This window comes from Dendronephthya gigantea, unplaced genomic scaffold (genome assembly GCF_004324835.1).
Source record: "Dendronephthya gigantea isolate DGI-Jeju-01 unplaced genomic scaffold, DenGig_1.0 000136F, whole genome shotgun sequence".
Taxonomy (NCBI): domain Eukaryota; kingdom Metazoa; phylum Cnidaria; class Anthozoa; order Malacalcyonacea; family Nephtheidae; genus Dendronephthya; species Dendronephthya gigantea.
In genome coordinates this window covers 94,538-116,377 of record NW_021163146.1, presented here as the reverse complement: position 1 = coordinate 116,377, position 21,840 = coordinate 94,538, and the positions used below count along the sequence as shown (strand labels likewise).

At 38.1% G+C, this 21,840-nt stretch overlaps 2 protein-coding genes across 2 annotated transcripts; both read left to right on the top strand.

Moving 5' to 3' along the window:
• Nucleotides 1-4,816: 4,816 nt before the first annotated feature.
• LOC114536443 (putative ankyrin repeat protein RF_0381) lies at nt 4,817-7,254 on the top strand. Its single transcript, XM_028557804.1, has 4 exons — nt 4,817-4,827; nt 4,878-5,881; nt 5,924-6,978; nt 7,138-7,254. Exons 1-4 carry the CDS (start codon nt 4,817-4,819, stop codon nt 7,252-7,254), a joined length of 2,187 nt encoding a protein of 728 aa, XP_028413605.1.
• A 10,189-nt stretch (nt 7,255-17,443) lies between these two features.
• On the top strand, nt 17,444-19,894 carry LOC114536442 (putative ankyrin repeat protein RF_0381). Its single transcript, XM_028557801.1, has 3 exons — nt 17,444-17,738; nt 17,928-19,450; nt 19,661-19,894. The coding sequence occupies exons 1-3, from the start codon at nt 17,444-17,446 to the stop codon at nt 19,892-19,894; spliced, it is 2,052 nt and encodes a 683-aa protein (XP_028413602.1).
• The last annotated feature ends 1,946 nt before the right edge of the window (nt 19,895-21,840 follow it).

Below are 21,840 nucleotides of genomic sequence, written 5' to 3'. Positions count from 1 at the left end.
GGTATTTTAAAAAGCTTTACAATACATTTTTTAATTGAAAAAGTTTGCTTTGATGGACTTATATTAGCGTTTAAAGTTGCCGGAAATGACGTCAAATCAGGAATTTCGTGCAACTGAAACAAAAGAATCGAAAACAGAATCTAATTCCCGATTTGACGTCATGTCCGGTAACTTTAAAGGCTATAATAAATCGATCAAGAGAATTTTTTAATAACATAACGTATTGCAAAGATATATGAAATACCTTAAAATATGCAACCATGGTATATAGGCACTTGAACTTCAATAATATAATAGACCTTCCTTAAAATGATGGAAATTCTTGATTTGCTCCTTAAAACTATCCAGCCTATCAAACTTCGTGTAACATCAGACTTTCGGCGTTTGATATCATCATGAAAAAAGTCGATTGTTAATTTTTATCAGAATGATATATCCTTGGTAAATAGTGCAATTTGGAAGTATTAAAATTTAGCATAATTGAGAAATTATATTTTGTGTCCTAAATGGTCATTGGCTATGAGGATCGAAGAGTGCAATAGGGGGTCTCAAGGTTTCCAACGCCACTGGACCAGGGGGTGCAAAAACATTGGTGCAAGCGCGCAACCTGAGCGATTTCCCATACAAATCTACAATGAGTGAGCGAAATTTACATTTGCGCATTTCGCTCGATTTGTGCAAAACGATTAAAAAGTAAGCCAATTTAATAATTGCTGATCGATTATTGGGTTTTTGTTGATATGTGGCTGGAACTTCATGGGAAGTGTTAAGATATCGCGATTTTGTCGAGGTGATTTTGCGAGCTGTTTACGCCATTGGATCTTCACAGACAACCTCCCTTTACTTGATTTTTGTCGTGATAAGCGCTGAAATGAAGACATTTTCAGCACAACAAGAAAACGGAAAAACACATATGGAGATAATGTGTAACTTGTTAACCTGTGCCAGCTGTGCGGTTGACAATCACTGTTGTATTGCTTTTGAAATCTACTACGAGTGGTGTCACATATCACTTGATAGCGTCTGGAAAGCTCTTTTATCTATTAAATTTTTTGAGCGTTGTCTTACTTGACTTCGGTGGAAAGAGTATATATACAAATCATTGCGATATGGCAACAAAACAGTCTGAAGAAAGTCTCTCATATGAGGATTTTCTAAGCTGGACGCTCTCCACGCTCAAAGTCTTTTTGGGTATTCGTGGCCTAAAGCAAACTGGTACGAAATCAGAACTTGTGGTTAGAGCATTTGGAGCATATGAACTAAACGCTCCCAAAAAGTTTACACAAGAGCACTGAAATATCCGCCAGCATTAAGAAGGAAAAGGTTAAGTAAAGTTACAAGCAATTCTTGATATATGTGCAGCAAATAATATATACATATAATTAATATTCAGCCTATATATACGTAAACGAAAACTATTAGAAATACATTGTCCTCTCCTTTGTTATAAATACAATGCAGTTCAGAAATTAAACTCGGTTACGCAGTTCCTGGTCCACTATAGTACGATCGTACTTGTGGCTAGGGCATTTGGAGCATATGAACTAAACGCTCCCAAAAAGTTTACACAAGAGCAAATATCTGCAAGCATTAAGAAGAAAGGACAGTGTAGCAGATTGTCCTCAGCTAGATGTTGGTAAGTTATTTAGTTATATTTTAAAAGTTAAAGCAGTATATGTTGATTACATCGGCAAATACAAAGATGAAAAGGCGGATTCTTATTGGATGAGTGGGTTAATTTGCGGACACAATGTACATGTTACAGAATGTCCTACAGATGCCACCATGATTTTCTTTAAGGGCAATGTATGTCCCTCACAGAGGGTCAGAGATCACCCACACAAAGCATGGATCTGTGTCCGAGGTAAGAACTGATAAGCCTAAAGTTTTAACATCATGGTGCACTTGTATAGCTGGCACCGGGGAGGTTTGCAATCATGTAATAGCTATACTTTATAAAATAAACTTTGCTTTTCATACGTAAAATGTTTATAGATCCTGCATGCACAAGTATGCCACAAGGCTGGAATAGCGGGACAAGAAAAGAGGTAACAGCTGGGCAGATAAAAAACTTCCATATGAAAAGCAAAGTTTTTTTTAAAGTATAGCTATTACATGATTGCAAACCTTCCCGGTGCCAGCTATACAAGTGCACAATGATTTTAAAACATTAGGCTCATCAGTTCTTACCTCAGACACAGATCAATGCTTTGTGTGGGTTATCTCTGACCCTCTGTGAGGGACATACATAGCCTTTTAAGAAAATCATGGTGGCATCTGTAGGACATTTTTATCCAAAAAAAATACGCCTTTAATCTTTGCATTTGCCGATATAATTAACATCTACTGCTTCAACTTTTAAAATATAACTAAATAACTTACCATCATCTAGCTGAGGCCAATCTGCTACACTGTCCTTCCCGGCATTATCCGGCAAACTGTTTGGGTCGGTTTTGATTTTGTGATATTGAAGCCTTTTCTCGTATTCCTTCTTAATGCTTGCGGATATTTGCTCTTGTGTAAACTTTTTGGAAGCGTTTAGTTCATATGCTCCAAATGCTCTAGCCACAAGTACGATAGTACTATAGTGGACCAGGAACTGCGTAACCGAGTTTAATTTCTGAACTGCATTGTAAGTTCAACAAAGGAGAGGACAATGTATTTCCAATCGTTTTCGTTTACGTATATATAGGCTGAATATTAATGATATGTATATATTATTTGCTGCACATATATCAAGAATTGCTTGTAACTTGCTTCAAAGATCAAAAGTAAAAATTCGAACTCCGTCAATCGATGCGGAATATTGCTTAGAATAATTGTGCCAAGTTTCATTCCGATCAAACAAGTAATGCTAGAGCTTTAGGGTTATTTTAAAGAGCGTCGCCCCCTAACAACAACAACAACAACAACAACAACAACAACAACAACAACAACAACAACAACAACAACAACAACAACAACAACAACAACAACAACAACAACAACAACAACAACAGCAACAGCAACAACAACAACAATAAGATTAGCAGCAGTTAGGGACCAGTTTCTGGTCCAACAAGTTCCGATTTCGTACCAGTTTGCTTTAGGCCACGAATACCCAAAAAGACTTTGAGCGTGGAGAGCGTCCAGCTTAGAAAATCCTCATATGAGAAACATTCTTCAGACTGTTTTTTTGCCATATCGCAATGATTATATATACTCTTTCCACCGAAGTCAAGTAAGACAACGCTCGAAAAATTTAATAGACAAAAGAGCTTTCTAGATGCAGTGAATACACGATGAGCAGACACTATCAAGTGATATGTGACACCACTCGTAGTAGATTTCAAAAGCAATACAACAGTGATTGTCAACCGCACAGCAGGCACAGGTTAACAAGTTACACATTATCTCCATATGTATTTTCCCATTTTTTTGTTGTGCTGAAAATGCCGTCTTCCTTTTAGCGCCTATCACGACAAAAATCAAGTAAAGGGAGGTTGTCTGTGAAGATCCAATGGCGTAAACAGCTCGCAAAAACACCTCGACAAAATCGCGATATTTTAACACTTCCCGGTCTCTGATTCACATGAAGCTCCAGCCACATATCAACAAAAACCCAATAATCGATCAGCAATTATTAAATTGGCTAACTTCTTAATCGTTTTGCAAAAATCGAGCGAAATGAGCAAATGTAAATCTCGCTCACTCATTATAGATTCGTATGGGAAATCGCTCTGGCCGCGCGCTCGCTCCAATGTTTTTGCACCCCCTGGCCAATGGCGTCGGAAGCCTTGAGACCCCCTATTAATGCTCAGATCCCACTCTTTAGCCAGAGGAATTGCAGCATTTACCAGAAGATATATAATACATGCAAAAATCATACTCGTGGTTTGCAAATAAACTCTCGCTACGTGCTCGGTTGAATTTCTAAACACTGGTATCATTTTGGCATTAATTGCGCTCTTTTTTGCTCTATTAATATTATTAATGATACTAAAGTACAATTATTGTACTCATTTTTCCAAAATAGATAAAATTGCGTGAAGATATATATTTGCATAGAAACTTAAAGGCCGTCGAGGAAATAAGAAACCCATGAAAGTAAACGAAAAGTACTGAATAAAAAGTCATATTTAGACTGTGTTTGTCAAATAATTTTTAAGTTTGCATTGAAAATGATGTCCTGGAAGATCGTAAAAAACGCTACCAAATTTGTATGATTTTATCATGTTAAAACCTCCATATATAGAAAGTGATGAAAAGCAAGAGGCAAGTGGAAGTAAAAACGTCTGTGAAGAAGGAAAACAGAAATTTTGGGACGAAATAAGAAAGCAAGTTGAATGTGGCGCAAACAATGAAGATAGTTGGAAGAAGACAATTCTTTGGCGTGCTTTTCAGTTTAGTCCAGCAGATCAAAAAATTGTTAAATATTTAGTTGACCATGGAGCAGACATTTATTCCCAGAACGAAGAAGGTGAAACAGTTCTTTGTAACGCGACAAGAAATGGTTTACTCGATCTTGTTAAGTATTTTGTGCAATATGGCCCTGAACATAATTTTCAAGATGATTGCAGAGCTCTCCAGAGTGCAATACAGTCTCGATCATTAGAAATTGTGAAATATTTCGTTCAAAAGGGCGCCAATGTAAATGGAAAGGATTCTGATGGGGAAACAGTGCTGCATTTTGCAGTTAGTAAAGGTACGCTAGAAATGGTAAAATGTCTCGTTGAAAATGGCGCTGATGTAAATGGAAAGGATACTAACGGGTGGACAGTGCTTCACAATGCTGTTACTGAAGGTAAGCTAGAAATCATAAAATATCTTGTTGAAAATGGCGCCGATGTAAATGGCAAGTATACTGATGGATGGACAGTATTGCACTATGCTGTTAGCGAAGGTACACTAGAAATGATAAAATATCTTGTTGAGAAGGGAGCTGATGTAGAAGGTAAAAATACTGACGGAAGGACAGTACTGCACACTTCTGTTACTAAAGGTAAGCCAGATATAGTGAAATACCTTGTTGAAAACGGGGCTGATGTAAATAGCACGGATTTTGACGAGAGGTCAGTTCTACACAGCGCTGTTACTGAAAGTAAGCTAGATGTGGTAAAATACCTTGTTGAACATGGGGCTGATGTAAATGGTAAAGATACCAATGGGGACACAGTGCTGCATTTTGCAGTTAGTGAAGGTACGCTTGAAATGGTAAAATATCTTGTTGAAAATAACGCTGATGTAAATGGAATTGATACTGATGGGTGGACAGTGCTGCACAATGCTGTTACTGAAGGTAAGCTAGAAATCATAAAATATCTTGTTGAAAACGGTGCGGATGTAAATGGCAGGTATACTGATGGATGGACAGTATTGCACTATGCTGTTAGCAAAGGTACACTAGAAATGGTAAAATATCTTGTCGAAAAGGGAGCTCGAGTAAATAGCAAGGATACTGACGGGAGGGCAGTCTTGAACTACGCTCTTTCTACAAATAACCCAGAAATGGTAAAATATCTTGTTGAACATGGCGCTGATGTAAATAGCAAGGATACTAACGGGTCGACAGTGCTGCACAGTGCTGTTGCTAAAGGTAAGCTTGAAATAGTGAAATATCTTGTTGAAAACGGCGCTGATGTAAATAGACCGGATATTGACGGGTTGACAGTTCTACACACTGCTGTTAGTAAAGGTACGCTGGGTATAGTGAAATATCTTGTTGAAAAAGGCGCAGCTGTGAATGCCATTAACAGCAAAAATGCTGACGGGTCGACAGTGCTGCACAGTGCTGTTGCTAAAGGTAAGCCAGAAATAGTGAAATATCTTGCTGAAAACGGCGCTGATGTAAATAGCACGGATATTGACGGAAAGACAGTTCTACACAATGCTGTTACTGGAAGTAAGCTTGATATGGTAAAATATCTTGTTGAACATGGGGCTGATGTAAATGGCAAGGATCCTGATAAATGGAGAGTGCTTCACAGTGCTGTTACTGAAGGTACGCTAGAAATTGTAAGTTTCCTTGTTGAAAATGGCGCTGATGTAAATGGCAAGGATAGTAACGGATGGACAGTGTTGCACAGTGCTGTTGCTAAAGGAGCACACGAAACGGTAAAATATCTCATTGGAAAAGGTGCTGATGTAAATTGCAAGTATATTGACGGATGGTCTGTCCTGCACTACGCTGTTTCTAAAGGTACGCTAGAAATGGTGAAATATCTTGTTGAAAAGGGCGCTGATGTAAATGGTAAGAATACTTACGGTAGGACAGTGTTGCACTACGCTGTTACTGAAAGTACGATAGATATAGTAAAATACCTGGTTGAGAATGGCGCTGATGTAATTGGTAAGACGACGAACGGACGAACAGTGCTGCACAGCGCCGTTACGAAAGGTACGCTAAAGGTGGTAAAATATCTCGTTGAAAATGGCGCTGATATAAATGGTAAGAATTCTGACAAATGGACAGTCCTGCACAGTGCTGTTAATAAAGGTACACTAGATATGGTAAAATACCTCGTTCAGAATGGCGCTGATGTAAATGGAAAGAATACTGACGGGTGGACAGTCCTCCACACTGCTGTTACTAAAGGTAGCCTGGATATCACAAAGCACCTCGTGAAAAATGGCGCTGATGTAAATAGTAAATACACTGACGGTTGGACCGTCCTACACGCTGCTGTAGATACTGGTGCATTAGAAATTATTAAGTATTTAGTTGAACAGGGTGCTGACATAACTCCTAAAGGTAACATCAGCGCTCATACTCTTGGCACTGACATCATTAGGATGGCTGTTGCAAACAATTCAGTTGCTTTGGTGGATCTGATCAGGCAAAAGAACAGGGTTGTTCCGAGAGCTGGAAAATTTCTTGTCGAACGAAGCCAAATGAAGCCAATTCTTATCGAAGAATCTCAAAATAGTCTCAAAAAGTCTTTAAAACATGGTGAGAAGATTGAGATGTTGAAAAGAATGAACTGCAACATGTTAGAAAAGGTAATTTTTCAAATTAACTGAGTTTGGATAGAAACAACGTTATAAATCATTAAAGGCCCAACCGAGACACCAAACGCACAATTAGTTGTGGGAGAAATGGTTTTTGAGAGAGAAGTGCTTCAAATATAATGTAGATAAGGTCAAAGTTACCCCTTATAGGCTCGCTACAGCTTAATTCATGTAGTTTATGGTACAATTAATTATGTAGTCCTAGCCAAGGACTCTGGCGTCCTCAGGGGTCGTGGATCCCCATGTTGCACGTCCTCAGGGGTTTAGCAGTTGCTCCCCAGTATTGATCTTCACCCAAGAGGGGTCATAGCTCCCCAGATAAGTATCTTAAATGTCCAAAGGGGTCATAGATCCCCATGAAGTCATTCTTTACTGAGGTTTAGACACGAATGCATGTAGATTTATGCGAGTCTATGGGGTAGAGGGTGACCTTCGGCAACACTCCATCCCCAAGGACCAATGTTCAATTACTAAAAAAATGCACTGAACAAAGTGTTTTTATTAGCTACATGAAGCGAGGTAGAATGTCTCACAGGTGGGTACGGCATTACCCCAATATACTCTAGATGAACTGTTAGGCAGTCCTTGACGCAACAATATTTACATAAATTCTGTAAATATTTTTTATCACTTTCCTCATGGTTTTATGCAAATCAGCAAATTAGTGCAAAATCGGTGGATTGTAAAAACTCTGAAATGGTAGACAGGGTAAATGGTAACAGAAGTTACCCCTATGAGCTTTAGATATACAATGCGTCGGATATGTTTGCATGATAATGCCACAATTTTAACGACAGTCATGAACATTAGCGAACGTTGCTAATTGGCTGCTTGCTAATTGCCTTGTGGTGTACTCGTGCAGGATCACGCTGCAGTTTTGGTAAAATTACCTGCAAGATAATTTTAATGGGTGTGTTTAAAGGGAGTGTTTAATGGCAAGCGGAAAACTGAATTTAGGTATTTTCCCTCGCTGCTGGGTTGTAGCAGCCAGGGACAATTCAATATAGTAGCTCAAAGGGGTAACTTATGTTAAACCTTTTCGTCGACGGGAGCAGAAGGGGCAGCTTGCCTTTATATGCTCATGGACATTGAATGTCTTATTTGTAATTTTGTTCTTCAATATGGGTTTAATGAAAAAGCAGAAATGCAAAACGTTAATTCCATAACAAATCCATTATCTATTTGAAGTTTGAATAAAGGACAGGCGCTATAACGCTATCAAACTTATTTTTTCCGTGTTGGCCTTAGTAAACCATTAAAGTGCCTTTTTCAGATTTCTGCCCCTGCCCTGCCTTTTATTGCGTCTGATGAGGCATCTAATAACCATATCTTTCTTAAATAGACTCAAATACCGATGCAGGCTTTTGTCGCAAAGAATCAATTCAAAATTGGCGATGGTGTTCTTCTGTGTCTATGTTGTCTCATGCATGATGGAAGTGAAGTTGCTGTTAAGAGAATTGTGGTGCAAAGTGCGGACAAAACAGTTGAAAACGAAAAGGAAATCATGAGTCTCATTGAGACGGAAAACTGTCCATTTATAGTGAGCTATCGTCATTTTCACCGTGATCATGACGATGTGTTCATGTATCTTATTGTTGATCTTTGCGAAGAAAATTTGAGGGAACTTGTTCATGCATCCAGTATTGAACATCTACAAGAGCATGGTCCACGAATGATTAAGGAAATTCTGTCAGGACTTGAATTTCTTCATGATAAAGGAATATTGCACAGAGATTTAAAACCATCAAACGTCCTGGTTGATATCGATGGTCGCATGAAATTGGCAGACTTTGGAATAAGTCGTGTCCTAAAAGACAATCAAACGACAGTTCAAACATTCGCCAAAGGTACTCCTGGATGGATGCCATCGGAAGTAACTCAAGCCATTGAGAAAAATGAGAAATGTCGTTTCAAAAGGAAATCAGATGTCCAGGTCGCCGGTATGATTGCTTTCTTCGTCTTAACTAAAGGTGAACACCCTTTTGGTTCTTCCTTTGATCGAATGAGAAATATTTCGGAAGGGAACTCTGTCAGTTTGAAGAAACTTGATGATCTCGAAGCTCAAAAGTTTGTGTCCTGGCTGATCAATCATAAAATTGATAGGAGACCTTATGCTCACGAAGCGTTGAGGCATTCTTTTGTTAATGGAGATTAATACATAAACTAGTAGTTATTTTCAAAAGGGGAGTGCTGGCGAGTCCTATATATATATATATATATATATATATATATAGTCCTATTTGCATAGCATACTTTTCATTAAGGTCATCAGCTTAATTGTACCTCAATGGGCTATAAAAGTTTTCAATATTATCTAATTGCAGCCCTGGACCCCTGGTCTTTTTAATGAATAATATTCATTTCTCCATAGACTCAATTACTCCTGATTAGCCTAATGAGTTTAGTCCTCTTGAGTTTGATACCATAAACAGAAAATTATAAAAGTGGCTGCAGATTGAAGATACACTGCTCAATCAATGCATGTGTATATTAATTTCTTTTATAAATATAACAATGGTTATAAAAATACCAGCTAACAACATATTAAGGATAACAATGCAGATTCATAACAATGTGTATAATGTGTTTAATACATCTCAGTTCAATGTTCCAGCAAATTGCATGACAATTGATAAGCTCTAGCTTGCTTTATATCATAGCATCTTCATCCTGAAAAATATAAATGGAGATCTGATCAAGATTTATTCACAAGGTGCAGGAAGTTAAAAAATCAATTAATTATAAGCCATGATAATTGATAAATTCATTTGAATTTGACAAGATAATAAATAGCAAATAGGATAATATATTAACTAGGTTTTAACAGTCACCATCATCAGAGGTTCAAATTTACACTGTTTGCAGCAAAAATCTTATTACTTTGTATCAGCACTCGCTCAGCACTTTTGTCAGTCAGATCATGTTAATGCTTGAATCTAGTAGACTCATTGGGGGGAAGGTTTACCTATTTACATTATTGTTTGCTATCATACAAACAAAATAGACCAAACTCAAAGATTGACATTGCCAGGAATTTAATTCCTTCCCCGCACAAGTAAAGAAAAACGATAAAGTTTGACTGTTTCAGTATATAACATTGCACATTTACCAAAGGTCTAAAATAGTATATTAATTTTGATGTTTGTACCATACGTTTTGATGGATTTATATGGCTCAGAACCTTTGGTAATCAGTTTATATTCGAATCCAAAAGCAAAAAACTGAAATTGTTATAAAACCCGGCTTATTTGGATGCTATAAATTAACAGCCGAATGAGAGGTGTCAGCAAAGCTCAAAATCAGCCATCTTTTGCGACACGATTTGGCCTGTGATTTGGCCTGTGATTTCGCCTGTGATTTCGCCTGTGATTTCGCCTGTGATTTTGCCTGTGATTTTGCCTGTGATTTCGCCTGTGATTTCGCTTGTGATTTCGCCTGTGATTTCGCCTGTGATTTCGCCTGTGATTTCGCCTGTGATTTCGCCTGTGATTTCGCCTGTGATTTCGCCTGTGATTTCGCCTGTGATTTGGCCTGTGATTTCGCCTGTGATTTCGCCTGTGATTTCGCTTGTGATTTCGCCTGTGATTTCGCTTGTGATTTCGCCTGTGATTTCGCCTGTGATTTCGCCTGTGATTTCGCCTGTGATTTCGCCTGTGATTTTGCCTGTGATTTTGCCTGTGATTTCGCCTGTGATTTCGCTTGTGATTTCGCCTGTGATTTCGCCTGTGATTTCGCCTGTGATTTCGCCTGTGATTTCGCCTGTGATTTCGCCTGTGATTTCGCCTGTGATTTCGCCTGTGATTTCGCCTGTGATTTCGCCTGTGATTTCGCCTGTGATTTCGCCTGTGATTTTGCCTGTGATTTCGCCTGTGATTTCGCTTGTGATTTCGCCTGTGATTCGCCTGTGATTTCGCCTGTGATTTCGCCTGTGATTTCGCCTGTGATTTCGCCTGTGATTTCGCCTGTGATTTCGCCTGTGATTTCGCCTGTGATTTCGCCTGTTATTTCGCCTGTGATTTCGCCTGTGATTTCTACCGAATGACAAAAGTCGAGCCATCGACTCAATATACGTGCCCAAACCCCAAACTCGCGCGGCCGTATGTGCTTCCACAGGCTGTTGTCAAGAATAGGGAGCTGGCTCGCTTCGCTCGCCAGCAATAACTTTCCTAAAGACCGTTTACACTACACGCGATATTTGGTAGGGTATGGATAAAGCTGGCACCGGTACTGAAGCGTTCAGAGATCCTTTCGTTGATCAACATTGATACAGTCGAAATACAAAACTTTTCTACAGAGATAAGACAACTATTATCAAAATTAATTACGAAAGACGAGATTCGTGAAAAATAAGTCTTATTTCGACTTGAACATATCCTTTTCGTCAAAATCACAACTTTTTTTTCTTTTGTTCTTGAACTTGGTGAATTAAAATGGTCGTATTTACTTTTTGTACATGCATGTGGGACAGTGCGGTATTAATTTTTAAGGCCTGGGTCACTTGACGAGTACGGGCGACTCTGACCTCCGTGTCTGCCCTGGATGGCCATTAAGCGCATCCCGTTTCACACAAAATGGTTCACGAGGTTGAGATAATCAGATTAATTATTACATGACAAAAAAAATCGCGGAAAGTTATTTCGCAAACAAACTAAACATTCCTAGAGCTAGAGGAACTAAGAAAGAAAAGAAAGCCAAAAGTACAAAATAATGGATAAAATCAGGAAGTCAAGCAAGGCTGTATTTTGACAAACGCTTGCATTAAAAACAAGAAGCTATTGAGATTTAGAGCTTTTCAAACTATTAGCAATTGTGATATTAAAGTACACTGTTTTTATATTGTTAAAGCTTCCACATCTATATATCCATTTTCCTTAATATCGTGAAAAAGCTATGATGCAAATTTGTGTTATTGATGGTGTACATCAAAAATCTGCAATCCGCGAAAGATACGTGCCGAAACCTTTGGGTTGCTGGGCACGAATGCTAAAAGATTTCGACGAGGCGCTTCAAATATTTTTTCCGTTTTATTATGCTAATATGCATGATGCGTCTTGCTCGTAAATTTGCCAAATCCGACTCACCCGGCATCGCTAGGCTAATCCCGAATTGTATTTGCCATCGAATGAGTAATTAATTAACACTTATTCAACGTCGACCGAAGGAAAAATTATGTTTTCGGAATCTGAGACCGGTCGATATTTCACGAGGCGAAGCCGAGGCCCTGACTTTATAGGGACAAACGTCTACCATTTTGATTTTGCAATAAAAATATTTAACACTTTATGTAAGCCTAAATACACTGCACCAGTAAGTATACAACCAAATAGAAAATTTATATACATATAACTGTTTGCTTTTTTCTTAAAAAGATGAAAATGTACTTATTAAATCTGTTTATCCTCTTGTTTTTTCTCTCGTTAACTGGTCTCTTCACAGTGAGATAACACCCCACCAAACAATTTTCCACCCGGTGAACAGCGATATATCTATTCATAGAATACATATAATTTCAAATGAAGAACCAGTCTAAAGGTGGCATGCCCAGGTGCGCCGCACTTGACTAAAGTTTTTATTTCCCAATGGGAAAAAACGCCTTATCTCACTCTGCAGGGAGTCCAGCGAGCGACATCAATATTTCGTCACTCCCGCGTGATTCGCTCTCGACCAATGAAGTGCTACGAAGAACAACCTTGTCAAGTGGTATACAGGGTGTCCCAAAAAAAAGTAACCACTTAAATATGCAGAACATTAATACAGCTCTAAAGCCCTATAGATAAGCACCTCTGAGAATTGAAAATGGCTCTTAATCCTTCATTTACAATGCTAAAAGTCATTTTAGCTGAACTATGGTGCAAACCCGAACAATACTAATATTCTTGCATATTTGAATGTTGTGTTTTTTTTGGGGACACCCTGCATGTACTATATAATATTCGCAATCATTAGACGCGAAAAATGTTATTAAACTCAAAGCAACTTCTAAAGGAGCGCATATGCACACATGCACACATGCAAAACAACAATTTGAAAAAAATTACAAATAAATGGATTAAAAGACGTAAATTATATCATCTGTAGTCTTGACGAAAATGATAGAGCTAATTCAATCAAGGATATCCTTTCAAAACATTAAATTTTAAAGTCTGAGCGCACTTTTAATCCCTTAAAATCAGCAGCCTTTGCAGCGCGAATATATTTCTATCGCGAGGCCTTCTATATGTTTAGCTAGAAGACTAAACTTCATTTTGCAATGTGATGGTGGTTGAATATTATGTATATGAGTCGGACCCCGAATTGGACCCCCGTAGGTCTATTATATCCGCTAGCGGATCCCCGGTACAAATATAGATATGGACCGGGGGGGTCCACCCCAAGCTGTGACAACTGTACACAGGCCGTAGCTAAAAGCGTAATTAGTGGTGCCGGTGTATATTCATATATTCATCTATTGTTCTTTTGATATGTAAACATGATTATATGATGCAAGATACAAGATGAAAAAATTCGACAGAATAAAACCTCGTTTGGGAACTCGGACTGCCAGTTAGCGTTCTCAACGTATTGTTCTCAACAATAGAAGAGGATACTTTGACCTGCAATAGAAGAAGCAGTGTGTATTCAAGTAAGATAACTGGTGGCATTTTACCAAAATAAAGAAATTTGTTCAATTTAAATGCTCTCAATTCAAAAGAAAATATGCAAATATTTCGCTGGCTAATATTTCTCTGCAGGAGGAAATCCAGCAAAAGCTAACATACTGTGCCAGAATTTAGGCCAGGGTTTCCACAACTTATTCGCATATGGCTTTTAGGGGGTAGCAACATTGGAAAAAAACAGCAACAAAAAACTTTTGAAAAGAATGCATCATATATCATATCAACAGAGATCCCTCTCACGCTTGTGTTGTCAATCGCAAGGAAATTTCCTTGCATTGTGGAAACCCTTATTGTGGCTAATTGCCTATAATTGCAAGATAATATTCAAAAAATTCTGGTCTTTTTAGTTATATAATGTTGCGAACTAGACTTCAGAATAAATAAGGTTTTTTTTCGTTTTAAGAGAACATCACAGCAGCATGCTGTCGCTAATAACGAATATATACCACTGACGACAGCGGGGACAGACAGCGATGAAGGTAGGTTTGCTGGAATGTAGATCACAAAGCTCTTTATTTAATATATTGTCAATGTTGTAGGCTATAAACCATTGAAGCCAGGACTTTGATAAATAAACTTGTGTTATATCACAATAATTTGTTTCAGTACGACAGTGCTCAGAATCCATAAGAAATTTTGTGAAATTTAGCGCATTTGCGCAAGGATTGTGGTCTAAGGGTCCATTACTTAAATTTCAAAACAGACTTTATCGATTGCTACGTTAGACGAATTTTACTCATGAGTGACTTGGGCTATGTTCACGCTAAACTTAGAGACCACGATATATCTCGCCAAGAATCAACCGGCAAAGGTTATCTTGAGGTAGGGGCTCTAAATTTAGGGTTTCATATTCGCAAATTCGTAACCGTGTGACTGCCGGATGTCATTCGATAGCGAACGTAGTTACGGTGATTGAAAATGCTTCAATATACAACCCCAATTAAGCGTGTTCTCCATTTAATCGTAAAAGTGTCGGGAACAAGTAATTCTAACTAATGACAAATAGTTCAGTTGTAAATTTATCTTTTAATATTTCTGAATTCAAATCGAAAATTTTTGAAAATCGTTATGTGACCCCCAGACATAGACATGACATACCGTATGACATTAATTTATATGACATAAACACGACATTTACATGGCATAAACATGACATAGACATCACGTAAACATGTCACATAGTGGCGTATGAATTGTACGAGTGTTTTAGTCCTCAATAAAATACCCCTATCCATATAATAAAAGAGGATAATTTCCTCTTCAGAGCCCAGCTTAAGTTAATTTCATTTAATCGTAATTGTTGTGAACATGTCAAGATGGTTGACCTATTAGAATATTACTGTGTGTTTGCAGTTAACAATGACAATACATAAGGACTAAATTGCCAGCTTAATGGCGTGGTAAAACGGGCGATGTTTACTTCACTTTTATGACTGTATTGGTTTCTGCAAAAAAGAAACATTTATGAGCTTTCGACTCATTCCAGTCATTTCATAAATCATTAGCTTTGCCTGAGTTCTAGTAAATGTATGTATTTCTAGTAAAATTCTATTATGGGTTTACAAAATTAAATAGAAGTTTGCTTTTTAGAAAGGCGCACATGCAACGTGCTATTTTCATATGAAGTCTGAATTGTTTTAGGCATAGCCGTTTTGCTCGAAGATGGCGGCTTCGCCAAATAAGATGAGAATGACTGAATCCATGGAATATGATAATGTCAACATATCCCAGCGTGAGGAGAGCGACATAACTTTAACTTTGGCAGAAAAGAATCGTACAGGAATATCTGGGAAATTAGATGATATATCTGCGTTGGGAAATAAACAATCCAAGCCTGTTGTTAATGAACAAAAAGGAATTGAAGTGGAACTTCAAGAAGAAAACATTGAAAACAAAAAATATCATAACGGTATGAAATTTTATATAATAAGTGCAATGAAACTCGCAATTTCATTGGTTAGTTGGCGTTCAAAATGAGAAAATCCCGCACGAAAAGTTACAATTGTTCCATTGTATTTATTTTATTAAACAAATACTAAATAGTTTCTCGACTTTCAGAAAGCGTAAGAAAAACGCTCGCCTACGACTCGTACTTTTTCACGCTTTCGAAAAGTCTCGCAATATCCCGCGTAAAGTATCACGCTATCCTGTAAAGTATCCAAATCACTTTTTGAAAATAGCCTTTCACTGGTTTTATTCGTTTGCATAAAAAACTGAAAGTTATACAAAGCTGAAAATTAAACAAATAAACTGCATACAAAAGCCGAAAAGTATACAAATAAATCTCGTCCTTACTACGAAACAAATACGAAATAAACAAAGTAAACATTTACCCTTTGAAATCACTTATAAACATGTAGATTATAAGTTATTTCTCTTACTCGGCTTTTTTTGAGTGCATGACTGTATCCATGTTCATCTTTGCTATCTGTCATGTTTCATGCATCTTGTTTCTTCTTTGTTTCCTTTGCACAAAGTCATGAAAAAGTTTATGAAACGCGTTTACAAAAAAGTTCACGAAATGAAAGTTAGATTGCTGACGTTCTCATTAAAATACAAACTTTCTGTCTTAGCTAATCAAAACGTTTGTAGATTACAGTCATTACTCGCGCATGCGCAAAACTTACAAAACCACCCAACGTCGATCGTCCATGACAAAGAATATGGACTTTGGAATCGGCTATGTTCTCCCGGGTTCCGGGTGTAATTCCTAATCTCCGATCGGAATTAGTACCCTCGCAGGCGCTCCGCGCCCACTGGGGGATAATAGATGCCCAAATCACACTCGTGGTTAGCAAATCAACTCCTGCTACGTGCTCGGTTTAATTTGTAAACACTGGTATTATTTTGGCATTAATTGTTCTCTTTTTCGCTCTATTAATATTATTAATTATACCAAAATACAATTACTGAACTCATTTTTTTGTAATAAATAAAATTGCGTATTTACATTGAAATTTAAAGGCCGTCGAGGAAATAAGAAACCCATGAAATTAAACGAAAGTACTGAATAAAAAGTCATATTCAGACTGTGTTTGACAAATAACTACCAAGTTTGCATTGAAAATGATGTCCTGGAAGATCGTAAAAAACGCTACCAAATTTGTACGAATTTATTATGTTAATACCCCCATATATAGAAAGTGATGAAAAGCAAGAGGCAAGTGGAAGTACAAACGTCTGTGAAGAAGGAAAACAGAAATTTTGGGACGAAATAAGAAGGCAAGTTGAATGTGGCGCAAACAAAAAAGATAGTTGGAAGAAAACAATTCTTTGGCGTGCTTTTCAGTTTACTCCAGCAGATCAAAAAATTGTTAAATATTTAGTTGACCATGGAGCAGACATTTATTCCCAGAACGATGATGGTGAAACAGTTCTTTGTAACGCGACAAGAACTGGTTTAACTCGATCTTGTTAAGTATTTTGTGCAATATGGCCCGGAACATAATTTTCAAGATGATTGTAGAGCTCTCCGGAGTGCAATACAGTCTCGATCATTAGAAATTGTGAAATATTTCGTTCAAAAGGGCGCTAATGTAAATGGAAAGGATTTTGATGGGGAAACAGTGCTGCATTTTGCAGTTAGTAAAGGTACGCTAGAAATGGTAAAATATCTCGTTGAAAATGGTGCTGATGTAAATGGAGAGGATACTAACGGGTGGACAGTGCTGCACAATGCTGTTACTGAAGGTAAGCTAGAAATCATAAAATATCTTGTTGAAAATGGCGCCGATGTAAATGGCGAGTATACTGATGGATGGACAGTATTGCACTATGCTGTTAGCGAAGGTACGCTAGAAATGGCAAAATATCTTGTTGAAAAGGGAGCTGATGTAAAAGGTAAAAATACTGACGGAAGGACAGTACTACACACTGCTGTTGCTAAAGGTAAGCCGGAAATAGTGAAATATCTTGTTGAAAAAGGCGCTGCTGTGAATGCCATTAACAGCAAAAATGCTAACGGGTTAACAGTGCTGCACAGTGCTGTTGCTAACGGTAAGCCAGAAATAGTAAAATACCTTGTTGAAAACGGCGCTGATGTAAATAGCACGGACATTCACGGGCGGACAGTTCTACACAGTGCTGTTACTGAAAGTGAGCTAGATATGGTAAAATATCTTGTTGAACATGGGGCTGATGTAAATGGCAAGGATACTAATGGGGAGACAGTGCTGCATTTTGCAGTTAGTCAAGGCACGCTAGAAATGGTAAAATACCTTGTTGAAAATGGCGCTGATGTAAAAAGTAAAAATACTGACAGGTGGACAGTGCTGCACAATGCAGTTACTGAAGGTAAGCTAGAAATCATAAAATATCTTGTTGAAAATGGCTCCGATGTAAATGGCGAGTATACTGATGGATGGACAGTATTGCACTATGCTGTTAGCAAAGGTACACTAGAAATGGTAAAATATCTTGTTGAAAAGGGGGCTGATGTAAAAGGTAAAAATACTGACGGGTCGACAATACTGCACACTGCTGTCACTAAAGGTACGCTGGATATAGTGAAATATCTTGTTGAAAAAGGCGCTGCTGTGAATGCCATTAACAGCAAAAATACTAACGGGTCAACAGTGCTGCACAGTGCTGTTGCTAAAGGTAAGCCAGAAATAGTGAAATACCTTGTTGAAAACGGCGCTGATGTTAATAGCACAGATATTGACGGGCGGACAGTTCTACACAGTGCTGTTACTGAAAGTAAGCTAGATATGGTAAAATACCTTGTTGAACATGGGGCTGACGTCAATGGCAAGGATACTGATGAATCGAGAGTGCTTCACAGTGCTGTTACTGAAGGTACGCTAGAAATGGTAATTTTCCTTGTTGAAAATGGCGCTGATGTAAATGGCAAGGATAGTAGCGGATGGACAGTGCTGCACAGTGCTGTTGCTAAAGGAGCACACGAAACGGTAAAATATCTCATTAGAAAGGGGGCTGATGTAAATGGCAAGTATATTGACGGATGGTCAGTCTTGCACTATGCTGTTTCTAAAGGTACGCTAGAAATGGTGAAACATCTTGTTGAAAAGGGCGCTGATGTAAATGGCGAAAATATTTACGGTAGGACAGTGTTGCACTACGCTGTTACTAAAAGTACGATGGATGTAGTAAAATACCTGGTTGAAAATGGCGCTGATGTAATTGGTAAGACGACGAACGGACGGACAGTGCTGCACAGCGCCGTTACGAAAGCTACGTTAAATGTGGTAAAATATCTAGTCAGAAATGGCGCTAATGTAAATGGTAAGAATTCTGACAGCTGGACAGTCCTGCACAGTGCTGTTAATAAAGGTACGTTAGATATGGTAAAATACCTCGTTGAAAATGGCGCTGATGTAAATGGAAATAGTACAGACGGGTGGACAGTCCTGCACACTGCTGTTACTAAAGGTAGCCTGGATATCACAAAGCACCTCGTGGAAAATGGCGCTGATGTAAATGCTAAATATACTGACGGTTGGACCGTCCTACACGCCGCTGTCGATACAGGTGAATTAGAAATTGTCAAGTATTTAATTGAACAGGGTGCTGACATAACTCCTAAAAGTAATATCAGCGCTCTTGGCACTGACATCATGAGGATGGCTGTTGTGAACAATTCAGTTGCTTTGGTGAAACTCCTCTTGCAAAAGAACATAGTTGTTTCGAGAGCTGGAACATTTCTTGTCGAGGGAAGGCAAATGAGTCTTCTTGAATGGAGTATTTACATTGGTCATGATGAAATAAAAACTATTCTAAAGAGGTCCATAAAACATCGCGAGAAAATTGAGATGTTGAAAACAATGAACCACAACCAGTTAGAAAAGGTAATTTTTGAAATACATAATTATATATGAAGTTGTTTTAATCAGTTTTGCGTATATAATAAAGGTGAAAATGGAGTTCATGATCTACGCTGTCGCACCGCGAAGACGAGCATTTAGATTCCGTAGACAGTTTTCAATATTCGTTTGCACAATATAACTTATTACCAGATTTTGCCCTCTGCATCTAATATCTATCTCTTTTTCCAATAGACTGAAATACCGATTCAGGCTTTTGTCGCAACGAATCAATTCAAAATTGGCGACGGTTGTTGTGGCTCACGTGTCTATGTTGGTGTCATGAAGGATGAAAGTGAAGTTGCTGTTAAGAGAGTTTTGGTGCCAAGTGAGGACAAAACAGTTGAAAACGAAAAGGAAATCATGAGTCTCATTGAAACGAAAAACTGTCCATTTATAGTGATATCGTTATTTTCACTCTGGCAATGAGTTCATGTATCTTATTGTTGATCTTTGCGAGGAAAACTTGAGGAACTTGTTCATGCATGCAGTATTGAACATCTACAAGAGCATGGTCCACGAATGATTAGGGAAATTCTATCAGGACTTGAATTTCTTCATGGTGAAGGAATATTGCACAGAGATTTAAAACCTTCAAACGTCCTGGTTGATATCGAAGGTCACATGAAATTGGCAGACTTTGGAATAAGCCGTATTTTGAATGACGATGAAACAACAGTTGTAACATTCGCCAAAGGTACTCCTGGATGGATGCCATCGGAAGTAGCTCAAGCCATTGAGAAAGATGAGAAAAGTCGTTATAAAAGGAAATCAGATGTCCAGGTAGCAGGTATGATTGCTTTCTACGTCTTAACTAAAGGTGAACACCCTTTTGGTTCCAGGTTTGATCGAATGAGAAATATATCAAAAGGGAACTCTGTTAATTTGAAGAAACTTGGTGATCGCAAAGCTCAAAATTTTGTGTCGAGGCTGATCAATCACAAAATTCATGAGAGACCTTATGCTCACGAGGCGTTGAGGGATCCTTTCGTTGATGAACATTGACACAGTCGAGATGCAGAACTTTTCTGCGGAGATAAAACAACTATAATCGAAATTAATTATGAAAGACGAGATTCGTGGAAAAATAAATCTTATCTGGACTTGAACATAGCATATTCGTCAAAATCACAACATTGTTTTCTCTTGTTGTTGAACTTGGTGAATTGAAATGGTCGCATTTACTTTTTGTACATCATCAGGCGCATCCAGTTTCACACAAAATGGTTCACGAGGTTGCGATAATGAGATTAATTATTACATGACAAAACAAAATGGCAGAATGTTATTATGCAAACAAACTAAATATCCCTAGAGAATCTAAGAAAGGCCAGAAAGCCAAAACTGTAAAATAATGGATAAAAGTCAGGAAGTCAAGCAAGGCTGATTTTGACAAACGGTTGCATTAAAAATGGAAATTTAGAGCTTTTCAAACTATTAGCAATTGGGATATTAAAGTACACCGTTTTAATGTTGTTGAAGCTTCCACTTCATTATGTTCATTTTCCTTAATATCGTGACGTAGCTACGATTAAAATTTGTGTCATTGACAGTGTACATCAAAAATCTGCAATCCACGAAAAATACGTGCCGAAACCTAGGCACGAATGCTAAAGGATCTCGACGAGGCACTCCAAATATTTTTTCGGTTTTATCGTGCTAATATGCATGCGTTTTGTTCGTAAGTATGCCAAATCCGACTCAACCGGCATGGCTAGGCTAATCTTGAATTGTATTCACCCTCGCATGAGTAATTAAAGTAACACTTATTCACCGTCGACCGAAGGAAAAATTATGTTTGGGGAACCTGAGTCCGGTCGATATTTCACGAGGCGAAGCCGAGGCCCTGACTTAAAGCTGGTTTTCCACCAGCGTTATTTTTCGAGCGAAGCGACTTTATTCTTTCGCGCGAAATATATCGCTAGTGGAAAACCGCCTTTAGAGGGACAAGCGACGTCCGTCATTTTGATTTTGCAATTAAAATGTGAAAGACTTTATGTAAGTCTAAATACACTGCACAAGTAAGTATACAACCAAATAAAAAATCGATATAAATATACTTGTTTGCTTTTTTCCTGAAAAAACGATAATGTACTTATTATTAAAATCTGTTTATCTTGTTGTTTTTTCTCTCGTTAAGTGGTCTTTCGCTAACAGGTCTATGTGTGAGGAGCGATAAGAGATAACTATTTATAACTACACGTGTATGGCCGGCGTTGTATGAATGCCACAGATGGAATACTCATGTGTTCGTGGCCTGGCGGTTGTCTGCCATGCACGCCATTAATAAAATATATATTTGTACATATTGTGATATGGATGTTGTGATGTCACCATCACCCAGAAATTAAAATAACGAATTGCGCAAGCGAGCG